Source organism: Hypanus sabinus, chromosome 21 (genome assembly GCF_030144855.1).
Source record: "Hypanus sabinus isolate sHypSab1 chromosome 21, sHypSab1.hap1, whole genome shotgun sequence".
NCBI classification, from domain to species: domain Eukaryota; kingdom Metazoa; phylum Chordata; class Chondrichthyes; order Myliobatiformes; family Dasyatidae; genus Hypanus; species Hypanus sabinus.
Window position 1 is genome coordinate 41,965,634 of NC_082726.1, and position 17,299 is coordinate 41,982,932.

At 41.2% G+C, this 17,299-nt stretch overlaps 1 protein-coding gene across 5 annotated transcripts in view; it reads left to right on the forward strand.

The window, feature by feature from the left end:
• LOC132378989 (glutamate receptor ionotropic, delta-1-like) overlaps positions 1-17,299 on the forward strand; it is an 891,690-nt gene that overhangs the window by 367,220 nt on the left and 507,171 nt on the right. The window contains exon 1 of one of the 5 annotated variants that reach the window (XM_059946409.1): positions 5,935-5,966. The exons of the other annotated variants lie outside the window; for them this stretch is intronic. Within the exon in view, the coding sequence (XP_059802392.1) occupies positions 5,954-5,966 (13 nt within the window). The 5' untranslated portion in view covers positions 5,935-5,953. Of the gene's footprint in view, positions 1-5,934; positions 5,967-17,299 lie in introns of those variants that run through there. 5 annotated transcript variants of the gene reach the window in all.

Genomic DNA, 17,299 nt, shown 5'->3' on the forward strand with positions numbered 1-17,299 from the left:
TTCTAGCCTGACATTGAGCCCACAAGATTGGCTTTTTGTTAATGTGACAAGGAACCTGGAGCAAGGCTGAGTGAATGCAACTAGTGTTTGGTACAGCCACAATGTGCTCAATAGATGGAATGGGCTTCTTCTGCCATGTCCCATCCTCATCGGGGCAGTGCTGGCATTGTGCTGGGACTGCAAGGTGGAATTGCTTCAATGGAAGTGGGAGGAAGGGAAGCGGTGCTGGAGATTTAGTGTTTTGTTCAAAAGTCTCACAGATGTCTAACTGTTCATTACTTCATGCGGTATGTGTCTAGCTAACAGATAATGATACACACTTGGTGTCTGGCTTCACAGATTTGAAGATAGTCTTGTTCTGTTCTGAATGGAGCTTACAAATCAGGCACTCGTTTGGGACGGCAATTGAGTATGTGTTTCATTTAGTCCTGTATTCATACCACACTAGAGCTGTTATCTCTACTCCGTACTCACTATCAGCTCCTACTCTTTCCCATCAGATTTTGCCACATTGTTACTGGTTTGCCTTCACTATTTTTATTTCATTTTTGCCTTTTTCAACTTTCTTCACAGCACAGTCTTTTAAATTCACCTTTCAGAATCAGAATTAGCTTTATTATCAGCAGTATGTGTTGTGAAATTTGTTAACTTAGCAGAAGCAGTTCAATGCAATAAATAATATAGAAGAGAAAATAATAAAATAATAATAATAAATAGATACATAAATAAATTATAGTATATTGTACATTATAGTACAATATAGTACATTATAGTATATATACTGTATATTGAATAGATTAGGCTCCTGAAATTATGCTGTGCAAATACACAATTCTGCACACTTAAAGTTCAGGGATCTGGCATGTTAAAGGAGATTCTTTTAAATGAATTACAATGATTAGCAGAATATGGTGAGACAAGTATTATTTGGTCTGTGGGCTCTGTTCATGTGCCTGCGCTTGATGCTAATCCACTGTTGCCCAAGCTATGTGTTGTTGGACCTCTGAAAAGCAGTTTAAGTTTAATTAATTAATTAAGCGATAGAGCACAGAGTAGGCCCTTTGAGCCACATTGACTCAGCAACCTCCAACAAACTTGATCAACTCTACCTTAGTCACAGGACAATTTACAATGACCAACTAACCTACCCTTTGGACTGTGGGGTGGGGGGTGGAACTGGAGGACCTAGAGAAAACCTACGCATATGATGGGAAAGACTAACCGAGACTCCTTACAAAATGTTGCCAGAGTTGAACTCCTAACTCTGGAATGCCCCGAGCAAACTGCTATGCTACCATGGTGCGAAGGATGAGAAAAAACGCAGGTGCTATAAACCTGAAATAAAAATAGATCAGATCTAAGGCAGAGTCTTGACTCTGACATTTAACTCTGTTTATCCAACCATAGGTGTCCTGCTAAATGTTTCCAGCATTTTCTGTTTTTATTTAATATTTCTTGTGAGAACAAAAACTGTTAATATTCATATTAATATTTCTTCAGCGATTCTTGAAACATAACTGCAGAATACTAATCCCTACAGACCGTGATTCATTCATTGTACCTTCATTAATTATATTTTCATTGAAAGCTGTAATCTCTTCAATTCATAAATTGCTTCCAAGGTTGTAAGATGAAAGAAGGTATTCTGGCACTCTATAACAAGACTGCAAGAAATAGTATTCATTAACATTAAGACCGATCGATTGTGGCCTGAACTTCTTTTGTCTACCTAATCCCCATTATCGTTGTTTCTTTTATACCAATTTGGGGTAATGATCATCATTATGTGCCATGTCATGTGACATGGGGGATCTTGGTCTTCCATTCCATGACCATAATTATTCCTGGCAAATTTTTCTACAGAATTGGTTTGCTTTTGCCTTCTTCTGGGCAATGTCTTTACAAGACAGATGATCCCATCCATCATCAATACTCTTCAGAGGCTGTCTGTCTGGTGTCAGAAGTTGCATAACCGTGACTGGTGATATGCTCATAAGGTCATCCACCACGTGCTTTCATGGCTTCATGTGACCCTGATTTGGGACTAACCATGTGCTACACCCTGCCCAAGGGAGACTTGCAGGCTAACGGAGGGAAGGAGTGTCTTACACCTCCTTTGGTAGAGACTTATCTCCACTCTGACACCCAATTTTAGATTTTTGATTGATTTCAGTGTGTTTGACTTAGCATGGGTTTGGCTCAGATGGTAGATGATGTCATTTTTGGGATGGTTTCATTTCTGCAAAGGTAGTTTGCAGGTCTTGCATGACTGTGTGTGACTAGTAAAGTGAAACTATCTTCAGTACACCAGCTCAGACTTTGTTCAGTTGATGGAACGTGTGTTTGAAGATCAAGATCTCAGGTCCAGCACAAAACTCATGGCCAATCAAGCAGCAGTGATCCCTGTCTTTGTACATACTTCTAAAACCAGTTCAACCTACAGCAAGCATCTCAAGCGTCAAATCAATAACTCCGTTTGGCAGCCAGTTTGCTTGCTTGACTGACATACTTCTCAAACAGACACTCTATTCCATGTTCTGTCAAAGGAAGGGAATGAATTCAAAGTTTCCTTGAAACGATGTAGTAACCCTACTTATTCTCGAGGACCCCAAGGCCATACATGATGAAAGTACATAAGGAGCATCCGAGATGGACGTGAGATCATGAGTCCATGTACAGGCAGCATACAAAGAGCCTTCACAAATGGCACATGGAGTAGACCTTCTGGCCAACCTGCCAGGCGCCTGCCTTTTGTCTACAAAAGAGTCTGCTGTCCCTATATTGGTTTCCTCAGTCACTTTAGAGTGAGTGGAAATGAGTCATCCTCACTCCTAAGGGATAAGAAAATTCAACAAGTTGTTCAAATGAGCTGTAATTACAAAGAGCACAATGGCATAGCTGGGCCTTATTGTCCTCCTTTTGTGTCATTACCTTTCTCTTCAGTGTGCTGCCAAAGTCCAGAAAACCAAGGTAACACAGGCAGAGATTGATAATGGGCCCTGTAAACCAGATCTTCTTTCTCGTTTCTTAGAGAAACCATCAAATCCTTGCCAATAAGTTTTTGAAACTACCTAACTGGTTATCCATGGAACATATTATATAAACAGAAGGAAATGTTAATTTTCAGATTCATTCAGGGGAAGGTTAATCTGATTTGACCTTTATAGGATGAGACTTCTTTAATCATCTTAACACTCACAGTCATGCCTTCAATTCTGGAAGTCTTTCCTTGAGGTCTTTTCTCTCTGTTTCTCTTTCCTCCTGTTAGACCCTCCTTCCACTTTATGTTTTTGACCGCACTGTTATCTCCATTATATGGCTGAGAGTTGTGTTCTGTTAGCTAACATTCCTGTCTATGGCTTCTTGCATTGTTACAATGAGGACCAATTCCAGCTTGAGCAACAATGTCTGGTCATGTTAAAGCTTTCTAGACTCAGCATTGAATATTGTAACTTTACATAACTCACTCTTTCTTTCTCTCTGTATCAGCCCTGGCCATTCCTGACAGTCTCGCCTCTGTGATTTTGACTCAGTTTCTCCTGTCTCTATTACTGTAGTCTGAGCACACCCCACAGCCCTGCTGGATGCACACAGACAAAGAAGCAAAGTATGCTTCTAGCTGTTGTCTCACTTTGCAACTGATGGCGTTAGAGGTCTCCCCTCTCGTCACAGGAGTGAAATTGCTCTCGCACTCACTAGTGAGAAAGAGAACCTGTCTGAGATGTCATGGCCTCTTTGGGGAGCTTCGCAATTGCTTGCATGATGAGTGGTGGGTGGGGATTAAAGGTGGCTAGTTGGGGGTTGGAGCAAGTGGGGGAGAGGAGGGGGTTTGATGCTTTTGCTGCTGCTTGTGTGTATGAGGGGAGGCTTTGGGGGTTCTAACATTTTCTGTCATTCATTCTTTGAAGTTTTTTCTGTTTTGTGGATGTCCATGAAGAGTAAAAATTTCAGGCTGTCTATTGTATACATTTCTGACGTTAAATCAAACCATTAAACCATTGAAAACTAACTTGTCATCTCCTTTTCCCGCTCTGACAAATGCTTTGCGCATTTTTGATTTTCGCCAATGCAGGACTGGGCTGGATTGAGTCCCATCTAAAGCTAATTCCGTTCCTTTAATTGCTGACAGTTCTCTTCTACACAGCACTAACCAATCTCACTCTCATCTTCATAAGGCCTAGGTCCTGATGTCCTGACTCTGCAATCCCACATTCCTATCATCTAAGGCCATGACATCACTCCACCAGTTATAGAAACATAGCACATTACAGGCTGTTCGGCCACAACAATGTGCCAGCCATGCAACCTATTCTAGTTATATTTTGTCCAGTTGATTAACCCGCTGTCTCAATCCAGCAATTCCCTCAAAGCCTCTTGATGGACTTCCAATCTTCATTCTACAACTCCAGCTCTGTGCCCCTTGTCCTGCCCTCTACCCTTTAAACTCTGCTCATCATCCTTTATAGGTCACACTATCCTTGACCCCTGACCTTGCTCCCAGCCTTTGCATCCCTCTGACTTACGGAAATCCCTACACACCCTCCACTGCTGAAAAGAGAAACACTTTTTAATACTGTTCGAGAATTTTTAGACCAGATTACTTAACATGACTAAGTTACACCGCTGAAAGGTAAAACAAAATTGGCAGGGGCCTTTGGGGGTCCAAACATTTTTACTATCATTCATTCTTTGGGGTACTCTTCTGTGTTCATGGGTGTCCGGGAAGAATAAGAATTTTAGGAAGTATATTGCATATATTTGTTTGATATTAAGTGGAAGTCTTGGCCTATTGTTGCATTTGTATTATTTCCTTCTTTCTTTTTCATTACCTGTTAATTTAGTCATGCACCAAAACTTGTTTTGTCTGAAGAATTTGGTGCAGAGGTCACCAAACGCTAAGGCCTGGTCATTGATTGGTGGAGGAAGGTCCACTTGGTCAGCTTGGGAAGAGCAAGAGGTCTGTGCCAAAGGGATTGCCAGTAAAGGAAGACAGTTCCAGGTTAGCAACAAATTTAAAAGAGCACACAAACAATGAAGCTAAATAAAGGCAGTGAGATTTTTCTATATGTGATGGTTTAGTTGACTGGGCAAACAACCAATCAGAATGGCTAAATTCCAACCTACCACAAGAATGAATCAATCAAGAAGAACCAGTCTGAAGTCAGTAACTATTGAACTGTTACAAATGGTTGATAGGTTCCCAATGAGGATGAACGTATTTGTATTCTGCTCAGTATTTTCAATGACTCAATTAAAAGTGGTTGAAGACTCAGAATTCTAGTGGTTTAGATGCTTACAGTGCACGAATTTCTGCCACTAGAGTTACTGAGTCTGAGAGAAATGCATCATGGACACAGGTTCTTTGTCCTGCTGAGTCCATGTTGACCATCAATCACTCACTTACGCTGGTCCTACATTGATTTTAGGTTCCGTAAGGTTGTCAGAGCCAGGGGTGGTAATGGGAACAAGCTCCCACTGCCTATTAAATGGTCCCAATGGCATGCACCTCAAATAGCCTCTGACAATCAAGTCCAGCTCCTGACCTTCATGTGTGGCTTAGCTACGGAGCCTGTTGGGGCTGTTTCTACTGACAGGAGAAGGGGCAAAGGCAGTTTACTGACACCTTAAAACCAGCTGCTTTGAGACCGATAGGGCTCTGATAGGACTCTGATCTCAAACTTCCGCTGCCTTGTGGCTATACACACTCATAGGGAAGGCTTTGGGAGTAAACCCTGAGGGAAAAATATAGAGTTGGAGTCCCTAAAGCAGTCCTACATCAAGTTCAATGCAGACTGACAACTCCTGTAATGCTGCTGGTGGCAAACTGTTTCAGCCTCTACCGTTCCTTTGGTTTCATCAGATGCGTGGAGTTCCACATGGGCAACAGCTTCTCTCCATACTGTACCTCCCAGGCTTGTGTATCTAGACAGACAGAATACAGCATCCACGGTCGATGGAGGCCCCAGGTCAGGACTTGATCCCATATTTTGTTCTCCTCCCCATTCTCTTCATCTCACCCAAGACTCTGCTACTCATCTACACAATTAGCCTACCAACCCTCATGCCTTTGAGATGTGGGAGAAAACTGGGGCACTCAGAGGAAATCCACACAATATTTAGTTTTCTGGAACATTGCCTGTGTTTCAGAAATTTGCTGACGATGTTTTAGGAAGCATATACTTGTCTTTGAGATTTTCTGCTGAAGTCACATCCCTGCCTCAATTCTGTCTGATGAGTCTTCAGCAGGCAACCCTTTCACCTTAACAGAAATAGAAAATGCCAGAAACACTAAATAGATCAGGCTGCATTTGTAGGGAGAGAAACAGAGATGATGTTTTCAGTTAAGAGCCCTTCGTCAGAACTGGAAAAATTAGAAGACAGCTGTATTTTAAGCTGCAGAGAGAAGGGTGGAGAGGACAGAGGGATTGTCAGTGATAGGGTATAGCCTTCATCTTTCATTGTCAGGTTTCTGTGCTTCTTACACAGCCTGATTGCTCTTGGCATCAACAAAGCAGGGGTTCTGCTTAATACACCGACAAAACTAATCAGGGAGGAGATAGGTAAAATTAATGAGTGCCAGTGACAACAGTAAACTATTCCATTCCCTCGCCCATATGTCGCACCACTGCTCATCTCCTTTGTAAAATGTTCTCAGATGCACTACTCTGTTAAATCATTGTTTGTCTGGTGTACACGGGGCCTCGGTTCCCACGAGAATGAGTTGAAAGTGAAGGAAGGTTCGGCATGGCTCTGCCGAAGATACTTGTGTATGTTGGGAACGTGGAGAGGTTAAGATTCTTCAATGTAATGTGCAGTTGACAATACTGAGGCTATATTTCTACAGGTGCAAATGCATTAACATCCCTGAGTTTTGTTTATACAAGGCCAGAAGAGGCAGGAGATTTATTATTACTAAAGACTGGTGTGTGTGTGTGTGAGAGAGAGAGAGAGAGAGAGAGAGAGAGAAGAGAGAGAGCAGGCTAAGCAGTGTGTATGAGTAAGGCCAGAAATGCTCCCTGAGGAATGGTATTGTTGTATTTGGAAATTCAAAAATGACAGGTAGCTCAGGTACCAGAGAGATAATGCTTAGCTGCAATTGAAAATACATAGCTAATATGGTTAGCAGAGATTCTCTGTACGCCTAGGGAATGGTTGTCATTTGAAGCAGTAACGAAGAGTAGGAGGGAAAACTGAACCCATGAATGCTTAATCAGGAACAAAAGCAGGAGTGAGGGACGTGCCTCTCGAGTTTGTTCCACAATTCATTGCTGATCTGACTGCTGGCCATAATTCCATGCCATGTGATCCCTGTGAACCACAATTTCATAACAGTCCAAAAATCCATGTGCCTTCACACTGAATAAACAATAATTCTCTGGGTGCAGAACGCCAACGATTCACAACCTGCTGGAATGCATCAAAAGTCCTCAGCCGTCTTAAATAATATTTCTTTATCCTAAGACTGGGTTCCCTGGTTTCACACTCTCGCAGCAGGGGAAGCATTTCCACAGCATCTACCTGTCAATATTTTGCAGTTCAATTTCTACTTCTCATCCTTCCAAACTCCTGAGAGAGGAGCCTCATTCTACTTACTATTTCCAAACAAGACAATGCTTTCTTCCCAACCAGATCAATCTTTTCTGCGCTGCCTCCGAGGGAAGATCGCTCTTCCTTAGTTGGGGGGGAGAAAATCTGTCCTCAGTCCTGCAGGTGTGGTGTCTGCCAAACCCTTGTGAACATTCACGGTTAGTGCAACAATTTATAGTGCCAGCAATAGCGTTTCACTTCCCGCTGCAGTCTGTAATGAGTTTGTACTTTCTCTCTATGACTGTGTGCTCCGGTTTCCTCCCACATTCCAAAGGCAAATAGGTTAGGATTAGTAAATTGCGGACGTGCTCTGTTGGTGCTGGAAATATGGCGTCCCTTGCAGACTGCCTTCAGCCCATCCTCAGACGCTTCGGTCATTGATGCAAATGGTGCATCTATTTTGATTTTCAAAGAAAGCTAATCTTTTAAAAGGTTTGAGTTTGCAGTAAGAACACTTTACTCTTGTATTCCACCACCTTGATAATAGAAACAATCATTTGCCGCATCTTTCTGCTACCTTTTCATCTTTCTCGCACTTAGACAGCCAAGTCTTTCTGACCACCAGCATTCATGAGCAACAGACGATTTAAGCAATATTTTACTTTTCTGTTCCTCCTATCAATATGGGTGACCTCTGGTGGGTGATTAGGGTTTGCAGTGTCCTTGCCATTTTTAAGGAGACTTTTCACTATGGAAGAAGTTTTGGTATTTAAAGTTGCAGTAGCAGGTTCATAATAATTGGAATATATTCAAATATATAAGTTAGGACCAGGATTAGCTCCTCATAGATAATCTGATTACAGCAACAACTCTACATTCCCAACTACCTATGGCGAACTTTCCACCCCCTTTCTTATCAAGACTCTCTACACTTCTGCCTTAAAAATATTCCAAAATTCTATTTATATTGTCTTTCAGAAAGAGAATTCCAAAGATTAACAACCCTCTGAGAGAGAAAACTAAATCAATTATCTCATCTTTGCCTTAAATGGGTGACTCTTTATTTCTAAAACATGACCACTAGTTCGGGAATACTCCACCATAGAAAACATCCTCTCCACATCCAGGACCCCTGGGGATCTTGCATGTTTTAATCAAAACTTCTACCACTTGGCAGCTGAGTCTAGGCTGACTCCTTGTACATTAGTTAGATCACTCCTAATGTGGTGCCTGCTATCCCATCCCCAGGCTCATTGGCTGCTGAAGCTGTCAACAAAGTTTAAAACTTAAGAATGCCTTTGAACTTATTCAACAACAAGTTGAGCTTTGGACCTCATCTCTATGTCAATACTAAGTATTTCTGCCAACATAACATGACCCATCTCAACTCATTTGCAGCTGGAATATGCATCCAAGCCTTTGCTGCTTTTTGACTCAATGTATTCCAGTAAATTTCTGACCGATCTCCTTCATTCTCTGCTGGCAATGAGCACAATGAAAACAAACATTGATCCCCTCTCTGAAGCAGCACCACAAGCAGTCACATCACCCAGACTGGCTGTGTTCTCCACCCAATCGTTGGCATTCTCTTGGGTCTCTCCATGCCTCTTGCTCTCTGCAACTTAGAACAGATCTTTTTTTTCAAGTTAATGAAGCATTGTCTTTCTTCTCCCTGTGCAGATGCTATGTACCTCACACATTTTCACAACTTATTTCAGATTTCCAGCAACTGCAGTTTCTATCAACCACTGTAGCCCTGTGGCTTATGTCCAAATGTACAGTTAATAAAGGCAGATTCACTGGTTTAAGGGAAAAAGTTGACTAAAAGTAAATAAACAGTTGGAGGCATTCTCAATAAATCATAATCTACAGGAAGATAGGAACTTCAGGGGAAATTGATCGATTCACCTGTAGTTAGCCAAAGAGATTTGGATGGTATTTTGAAAGTAAAAACATAACGGAGCTCCTTATTTCCAAATGATATAGAAGGAGGCACTTGACCCATCTAATCTATAATGGTTCACAGAGCAAAGCCATCCTCTCTGCCTATTTTTTCTATGATCCATTCTCCCCACATTCGCATCAATGCTACCACTCAGTGCACACAAACGGCAATTTACAGTGACCAATCCACACACCTCATTTGTAGGGGCAAATTGGAGCAGCGGGGAGAAACACGTATCGTCACAGGGAGAGCATGCACCAGAAATCGGGATCAAACCCACGTCACCAGAGCTGAGGCAGCTACTCTGCATTCCCTGCAGTTGCAAAGAATAGTAACGGGCATAATAAATTGGGAGAATGTCAGGAATAAATGGTGAATGACAAAGAGAAAGAAAAGAAAATAGTAAGTGTTAATTATCATGAAATGTAAAAACAGACTATGAAGCTACTGCAAGAACATAAAGAGGAAGGGAAGATCAGCTGGTCTTTTAGAAGCTGAGAGAGGATAATTAATAAAATGAAATACAGAAATGGCAGAGAAGTTAAACAAATATTTTGAAACTGTCTTCGCAGTATGGATATTTAAAGTCCACAGAAGTCCTATTAACTGTGGAGCAAAAAATAGGGAGGAACTTAAATCAATTAATGTAATTAAAACAAAGAGAATATACGAGGTAAACTTATGTGTCTGATGGGTGATAAATACCCTGAACCTTGTTGTGTCCTAGGAATCTAAACTAGAAGACTCCAGCGACTCAATGCATCAATTGTCATTGTTTATCATTGCATAGAATTTGGAAACGACAAATGTAGTATCACTAAAATGAGGGAGTGTGCAAATAGAGAACGATAGCCTAATTAGCTGACATCAGTTGACATGAAAAAGCTGGAATCCATTATTAAGGAAGTGATAACAGAGCACTTAGACACGCATAATACAATTAGGAAGAGTCAACATGATTTTATGAAAGGAAAATCATATTTAAAAATTGATGAGAGTTCTTTGGGTTTTAATTAGCATAATAGATAAGGGATTGTCGGTTAATGTGGTGTATTTGGATTTGCTAAAGGCCCTTGAAAATGCCATACTTAAACATTACTGTATGATGTAAGGGATCATTGTATTAAAGGTAATATTTACTGTCCCCAAATTATGATTACCTGCATTATGAGATCCCATAGGTATGAATAAACTCCTATAATATTATTAAAATCAAAAATCTTGTGTACATATGTACATTTGTTCCAATGATTTCTGGTAAACAATTATCGCAACCAATAGCCTGTAACTTCCCTTTGAAGTTAGAGGCAATTCAATGCAGCTGGGCTAAGGCAAGGCTAGGCGGCTGGGCCATCAGTGAGAGTGAGGAAGACCCGGGGTCTAATTGATTTAAGTGCCAGGCTGAATTGGAAATGGTGCATAAAGGCTGGATTGAGACGGCAGGCTCCAGGCCCCAGAGCACATTGAAGCAACTGAACCCGATGTTTGGATGATGATTTAAGTGCCACACCAGATTGAAAAGGTCAGGATGTCGGGGCCTGTGGCAGGAGATGGGCCAGTTCATCTCACTGTTCCATGACAATTACTTGTCTCTGTGCTGAACTAAGGTCTGTGGACTGGACTCTCTTTGTGGACTTCAGTTCAGAACTCTATTTGCTTTTGTTGATTGTTTGGGTGATTTGCCTTTTTTCGCTCTGCACGTTGGGTGTTTGAAGGTCTTTTTTCTCTAATGGGTTCTTTTTGAGTTTCTTTGTTTTTTGGCTGCCTGAAAGGAAATGAATCTCAAGGTTGAATAATGTAAACATACTTTGATAATAAATATACTTTGAACTTTGATTAGCAGAAATAGTTTCCTCTCTCTCTCCCCCCAGCCCTGCACTTTTAGTAATTGTTCTTTCTGATGTGCTTTGATGCCATTAATTACTGTGCAGTGTGGGTGTGGTTGGCATACCAAATACATCTTTCAGACTTGTGAACAGAATTTAACATGGCCGCCTGTGAAAATGGAACCCATTCCTTACACAGGGGTAGCCTGTATGTTGCTTTGGAAAGAAGACTGGTTAGCAGATAGAAAGGAAAGCATTGGTGAAGATCAGCCTTTTCAAGCTGGGATTTCTCAGAGGTTAATGCTGAGTATCATTTATTTGCAATCTATATGAGTATCTTTGATGAAGAAATGAAGTAACCAAGTTCACTGATGATATAAAGGCATTTTGGAAAATAAAGAGTGAGGGATTTAATTGGGTTAGGTGAGTTAGGGGTAGCAGCTAATGGGTGTATTGAGTAAAAATGTGAGGTTGTGCACTTTGGTAGATGAATAGAAGAAAAGCACATCATTCAGAAGTTGTTAGACTATTAAATACTATGTTCAAAGATGTCTGACCATTTTCTACAAGTTTCATTTCAGGTTGGCATACAGATACAGCAAGAAATGCAGAGGCAAATGGGCAGGAGTACAAAAGTGAGAGTCAAACACAAGAGGGTACAGATTTAAGATCAGAAAAGGGACAGAAAAAGTTATCAGTGATCCAGGATCCTGAACTGAAACATTTTTTATCTAATGGATTTCTAACTTCATTTCTGTCACTCTTCACAGATACTACCTAACCTACTGAATATTTCCATGTTTTTCTGTTTTTTATTTTGGTATCTAGTCCAATGTTTAGTTATCAATCAACATCAGTGAAAACAGATTATCTGGACATTTATCCTCTTATTTGTGGGTCTCATTGGCCAAACCTGTACGGCTACAGTGATTATGGAACGATCAGTCTTGGATGTTGAAACCCTTGTGTAACTGTAACTGTGTTTTATAGAAGACATGTGGTTGGGTTAAATGGAGAAAAACTGAAGTGTGCTTTGACCTCTGATTGAAACACATAAGATTATTAAGGGATTGGACACGCTGGAGGCAGGAAGCATGTTCCCGCTGATGGGTGAGTCCAGAACTAGAGGCCACAGTTTAAGAATAAGGGGTAGGCCATTTAGAACAGAGATGCGGAAGAACTTTTTCACCCAGAGAGTGGTGGATATGTGGAATGCTCTGCCCCAGAAGGCAGTGGAGGCCAAGTCTCTGGATGCATTCAAGAGAGAGTTAGATAGAGCTCTTATAGATAGCGGGGTCAAGGGATATGGGAGAGGGCAGTAACGGGATACTGATTGTGTGTGATCAGCCATGATCACAGTGAATGGCGGTGCTGGTTAGAAGGGCCAAATGGCCTACTCCTGCACCTACTGTTTATTGTCTATTGACCATTCTACATAGACTGGCTACAATGACATGTTTAATTTGTTTTCTATTTTTCCCCATATATGGAGTGTCCCACTGAACCTTTCCCTTGAGTCAAATGTAGTGATGGTTTATTGCTAGGGGCATTATGTTGGCGGTTCCAGATCTGGTGAGGAAGCATTGCAGTAGCCCTTCAGTTAGGGTGAATGGCCCTGCTGTGGTCTATCGTCAAGGCCAGAGGGTGGGGAGGTCCTGCTATCATGGTGACCTTGATGATATCCTTCAGAGTGTTTGGTGGATTGTGCATTCACCACTTAGGGGAGTGTGCTGCCTCAGTAATTCTGAATTCTGTCAAGGGAGATGCTTCATAAATCTGTCCATCAGAAGTTAGAACTGAAGCAATTCAATTATGGTGCTTTCATTAGTGAATGGACAATAGGCAGTGTTCAGGTTACGTAAGGGTTCTGTTAATGAGAACTGTCCGTATGCCAATTTTTCTAAGGGAAAAATGTTATTTCTTTATCACCATCTGTGTCATATTGCACCAAATCACTACATCTGTATTAATGCAGGGTTTCTACTGCAAATGGCCACAATTTCTTTCCCCACAACCCCCACCCACAGGTACTGCTCGACCCACTCAGCTGCTCTCACAGATTGCTTGTTGCTCTAGATTCCAGCATTTGCAGTTTCGTGTCTCAGTGTCATATAGCTCTACGTACAATTCCTCAATTTCACCCCACTGCTACCCAGAATTAAACTAGTGGACCATATACTGTATCTAGTCATTAGTAAATAGCGTGAACATTTTATTATTAATGCAGGCTTGATACAAATGTTTTAAGAATGGATGGGAGAATTTGCATAAAATTGGATTTTGGTAAGTCAGGTCACATGTAACCCAGGGAGCCCCTATAAATTTGAGGTTATTATTATGTTTATTATTAGCATCAAAATGCTAGAGGAACTCAGCAGGACAGACAGCATCTATGGAAAGAAATAAACAGCTGACATTTCAGACCAAGACCCTTCAAGAAGATTCATTATTAGTATTAGCCTGGTTGTAAACTGTGCAGTTAATTGAAAATGCAATGATAGTTCATAGTGGGTTGCTCCCGTCCTTCTCCACGTTTCTTTGAAAAGTATGTGTTGCAATTCAAGGACATGCTCCTACAGTTTTATGATTTCCCCCTTAAAAGGCCAAGGGACTCGTTATAATTTATTATTTTAATTTAATGTGTAGCATTATTTCATTTTAATGCTGCTGTTTCACTGCCCTGGTCACCTCATACATATCCAGCTCTGATAATGCAGAGGAAGTTAATTGTATCAGTTGAGTCTGTCATTGTTAGATGATGTCAGGGGAAGCACTATTCCCAGTTTAGGTCAAGGACTAAAATTCTTCCATCTTGAAAGCTAAGCTCCAAAAAGTTTAAATTTTAATCTGCAGGTCTCTGCTGTAAAGTCAGCGGCTTTATTATTACATAATTATTCCAGCAGACAAGTGGAAAAATTTGAGAATTGCAATATAAGATGTTTATTCTTTAGATAATCAATGATTTCAAAAAGCCAGTTAGTCATTCTGCACGAGCAGTATGAAACCCAGAGTGATTTATAATCATGAGAGATTAAAAAAAACAACCCTGGTTGATTTGTCTGCTGTCCCACACAGAAGAGCTATGGTGACCCTGGAGAATGGGCTGAAAGGCCTGTTTCTGTGCTGTGTGACTCCACGACCTTGGCTTGTGCAAATGGAGCAATGGCTCCTTTAGTAAAATGCAGATTGTTGTGTGAGTTGAGATGTGAGCCTATGCTATTTGCTTTCTGATTGGTAACTCTGAGCATGTGCTGTGTTAACACAGAAAAGAAGTCATGTTGGAACAACCTCCTTCATTTTTTATTGGAGTTAATTAAACATTATTCTAATATCAAACAGTTAATTGTTTCTCACGAATGCATCGGTCAGAACAAGCTGCTGTAAAAGAGCAGAGCATTTGATGCTTAGCTCCTTGAGTTTGCTCCACTGTTCAGTAAAATCAAGGTTAATCAGTGAGCTCACTGCACATGCTTACCTTTGCCTCTTACCTTTTGGTTAACCAAAGAAATACCAGTTTCACTGTAAAAAATGACATTGTACAGTCATCTATTGCCCCGTGCTGTAGTTTCAGCATACACTCTACTTGGTGTGACTGTACCTTGGGTTGTCGTCGTGAAATCTCCAAACATATTATTCACACTTGGAGTGGCTGAGCCTTGGATTGTAGTTGGTGATCTCTGCTCTCTTGTCTCGGGTTCTGATTATTATAAAATAATAAGGGGATTCCTGGCAGTGTGGGTGGTTGATGATGTTGCTGTATTAGAGAATGATCTGAGCTGTAGCATTCTCACCTGCCAGAGAAAGGCACAGTGGAAAGTGTGTGGCTCAATTTTCTTTCTGGTGGTTTTCCCATGGGTTATGAATGGATGGTCCATCAATGACTCTGCTATGAATTGATTAGATCCTTTGAATCAATGCTTGATTGATAGTTCATCATACTTGATGGCGATTGGATTATTTCAGTTCTTTTAGTGTGCATTCAAAGGCTGCTGCTGAGTCCAAGTTGTGAGGGACATGGCGTCCACAATAAGGACATGGTAACTATCCAGGGCCTGGTAGTGGAGCCACTGCTAAGGCTTCTTTGAGAATTGCATGAAGAAACCTGTGTGGGAGAGCTTTTAAAATGGAAAAGCTGTTGTACTATGGCAATTCCACTCTTCCAACCTCAGAATCTGAATGGTTTGAGTAGTCATCTCAACTGGGGTTTTCCTTGCTTGCAGTGAATAACCATGACTTGTCATACCCTTCTCTCCCATAAAAGCATTGCAAAACAACCCTTCCAGCTGTTGAATGTCATTGTTGATCTCATCCACCCAGTCCACCTAGACTTGGCATGCTAGGACAGGCATGTCTCTAACTCACCAAGGTATGAGGTCCTCTGGCTCCCCTCAGCTCATTTAGCCCACCTGTCAAAACAGTATATTGGGGTGTGTTCATTGTTGCATGCAAGTAGCTGCACGGAGCCACAGGTGAGAGCTGAGTGTCCAAAAGAGAGTAAGCTGCCCTGCAGTGGACACAGAAAGCTCCTTCACCAGCGTTGCTACCCCTCCCTGGACTCCCAAGACAGCTCATGTACCCCAGCACTCCATATACCCCTCTGAAGCATTAAGCTATTTTTGTGGCTGCTGATGGTCTGATAGGGGTGCAGAGGACCAATTGGAGGACCTAATAAACACATCCAACACATCTCTTTTTCATATAATTGATTTCATGGTGTTAGTGTACCTGACCAATCATTGTCCAGGCAATGCAGGTGAACAATTATCCCACCATCTTTATTGTAGGACTAATATTGAGCCAGTTCTGCTTTGGATGATCTTGGGACCTGCACAACACAAACTGACAGAACAGGTAGGCATTGCTAGGTTGAATCGAGAGTCCGGATGAATTGACTGTCCATACCCCTCCACAGATGCCACCTGACCCACTGAGTTGCTCTGGCAACTTGTTAGTTGCTCCTGATTTCAGCATCAGTTGCCTCCTATGTCTCCAGGTTTCCTGGTCTCCTCTGACCAAGGTAGTTCCCTATTTCTTTCAGTAAGCTCTGGACCTGAGCCTAGTTCTAGACTCACATTAAGGAAAATATACAGTTGTCAATTAATAGGGCTGAAAATGGAGCAAACAGCATAGAAACCACAGATAAAACACTGGCCTGCTGCCTTTGAACTGAGGATGCATCTCTTGGAAGACACATTGACTTCTAAGCTACTTTTATTTCTGTTCTAACTCAATAGCCATTGATGAAACAGAATTTTTGTACTCTGTACACAAATGAGTTGAAGATCTTTAGCTCTCCATTTGTGTTGAATGATTTTTCATTGATATTTCTGCTGGCACTTTACCCTGGTACGTGTAGTAGTTATGAAAGACCAAAGATGATTAAAAAGGAATCAACCCATGGGAAATGGAACTTGTTCTATAAGACGATCTCGCAAATAAATCTTGAATCAATTCCCATTTAAATTAATAAAGTGAAGTATCCTTGCCTCATCTATAATTGGAAAAAGAGCAAATTCTCATCTCTTGGTTTGGACAGTGTCATTTCAGGGCTGCTTATACACAAATAGAGCTGACAGGAAATACCCTTCTTTCTGCTCACTTCAATTGTAGGTACAATTTAAAAACTCATTGGGACTTCGTCAACCAGATTCCTGCTGAGTACAGATGATACATGCCAGGCTAAACGTAGACAAGAAATTCTGCCAATAAACTGGCAGTATTACTCAAATAGGTCCATGGGTTATAGAGAAGATGACACTAGGATTGAGGATCAGCAGTACTTCTGATTGAATTTCCCCTCTCTTTTCCCTTTATCCCTCTTTTTTCCATTACGCATTACCTTATTGTCTTAACTCTGCCTCAAACACTTGGAAAGAAAATTCCATCGCCCTACTGCTTGCTGTAAAATCAGCCTTTTTCACTCTGTTCCAGACCTCCTCCATTTAATCGTACTTTCAGCCGCCATAGGATAGCACACTGTTCCTATATCCCTCAAACGTTC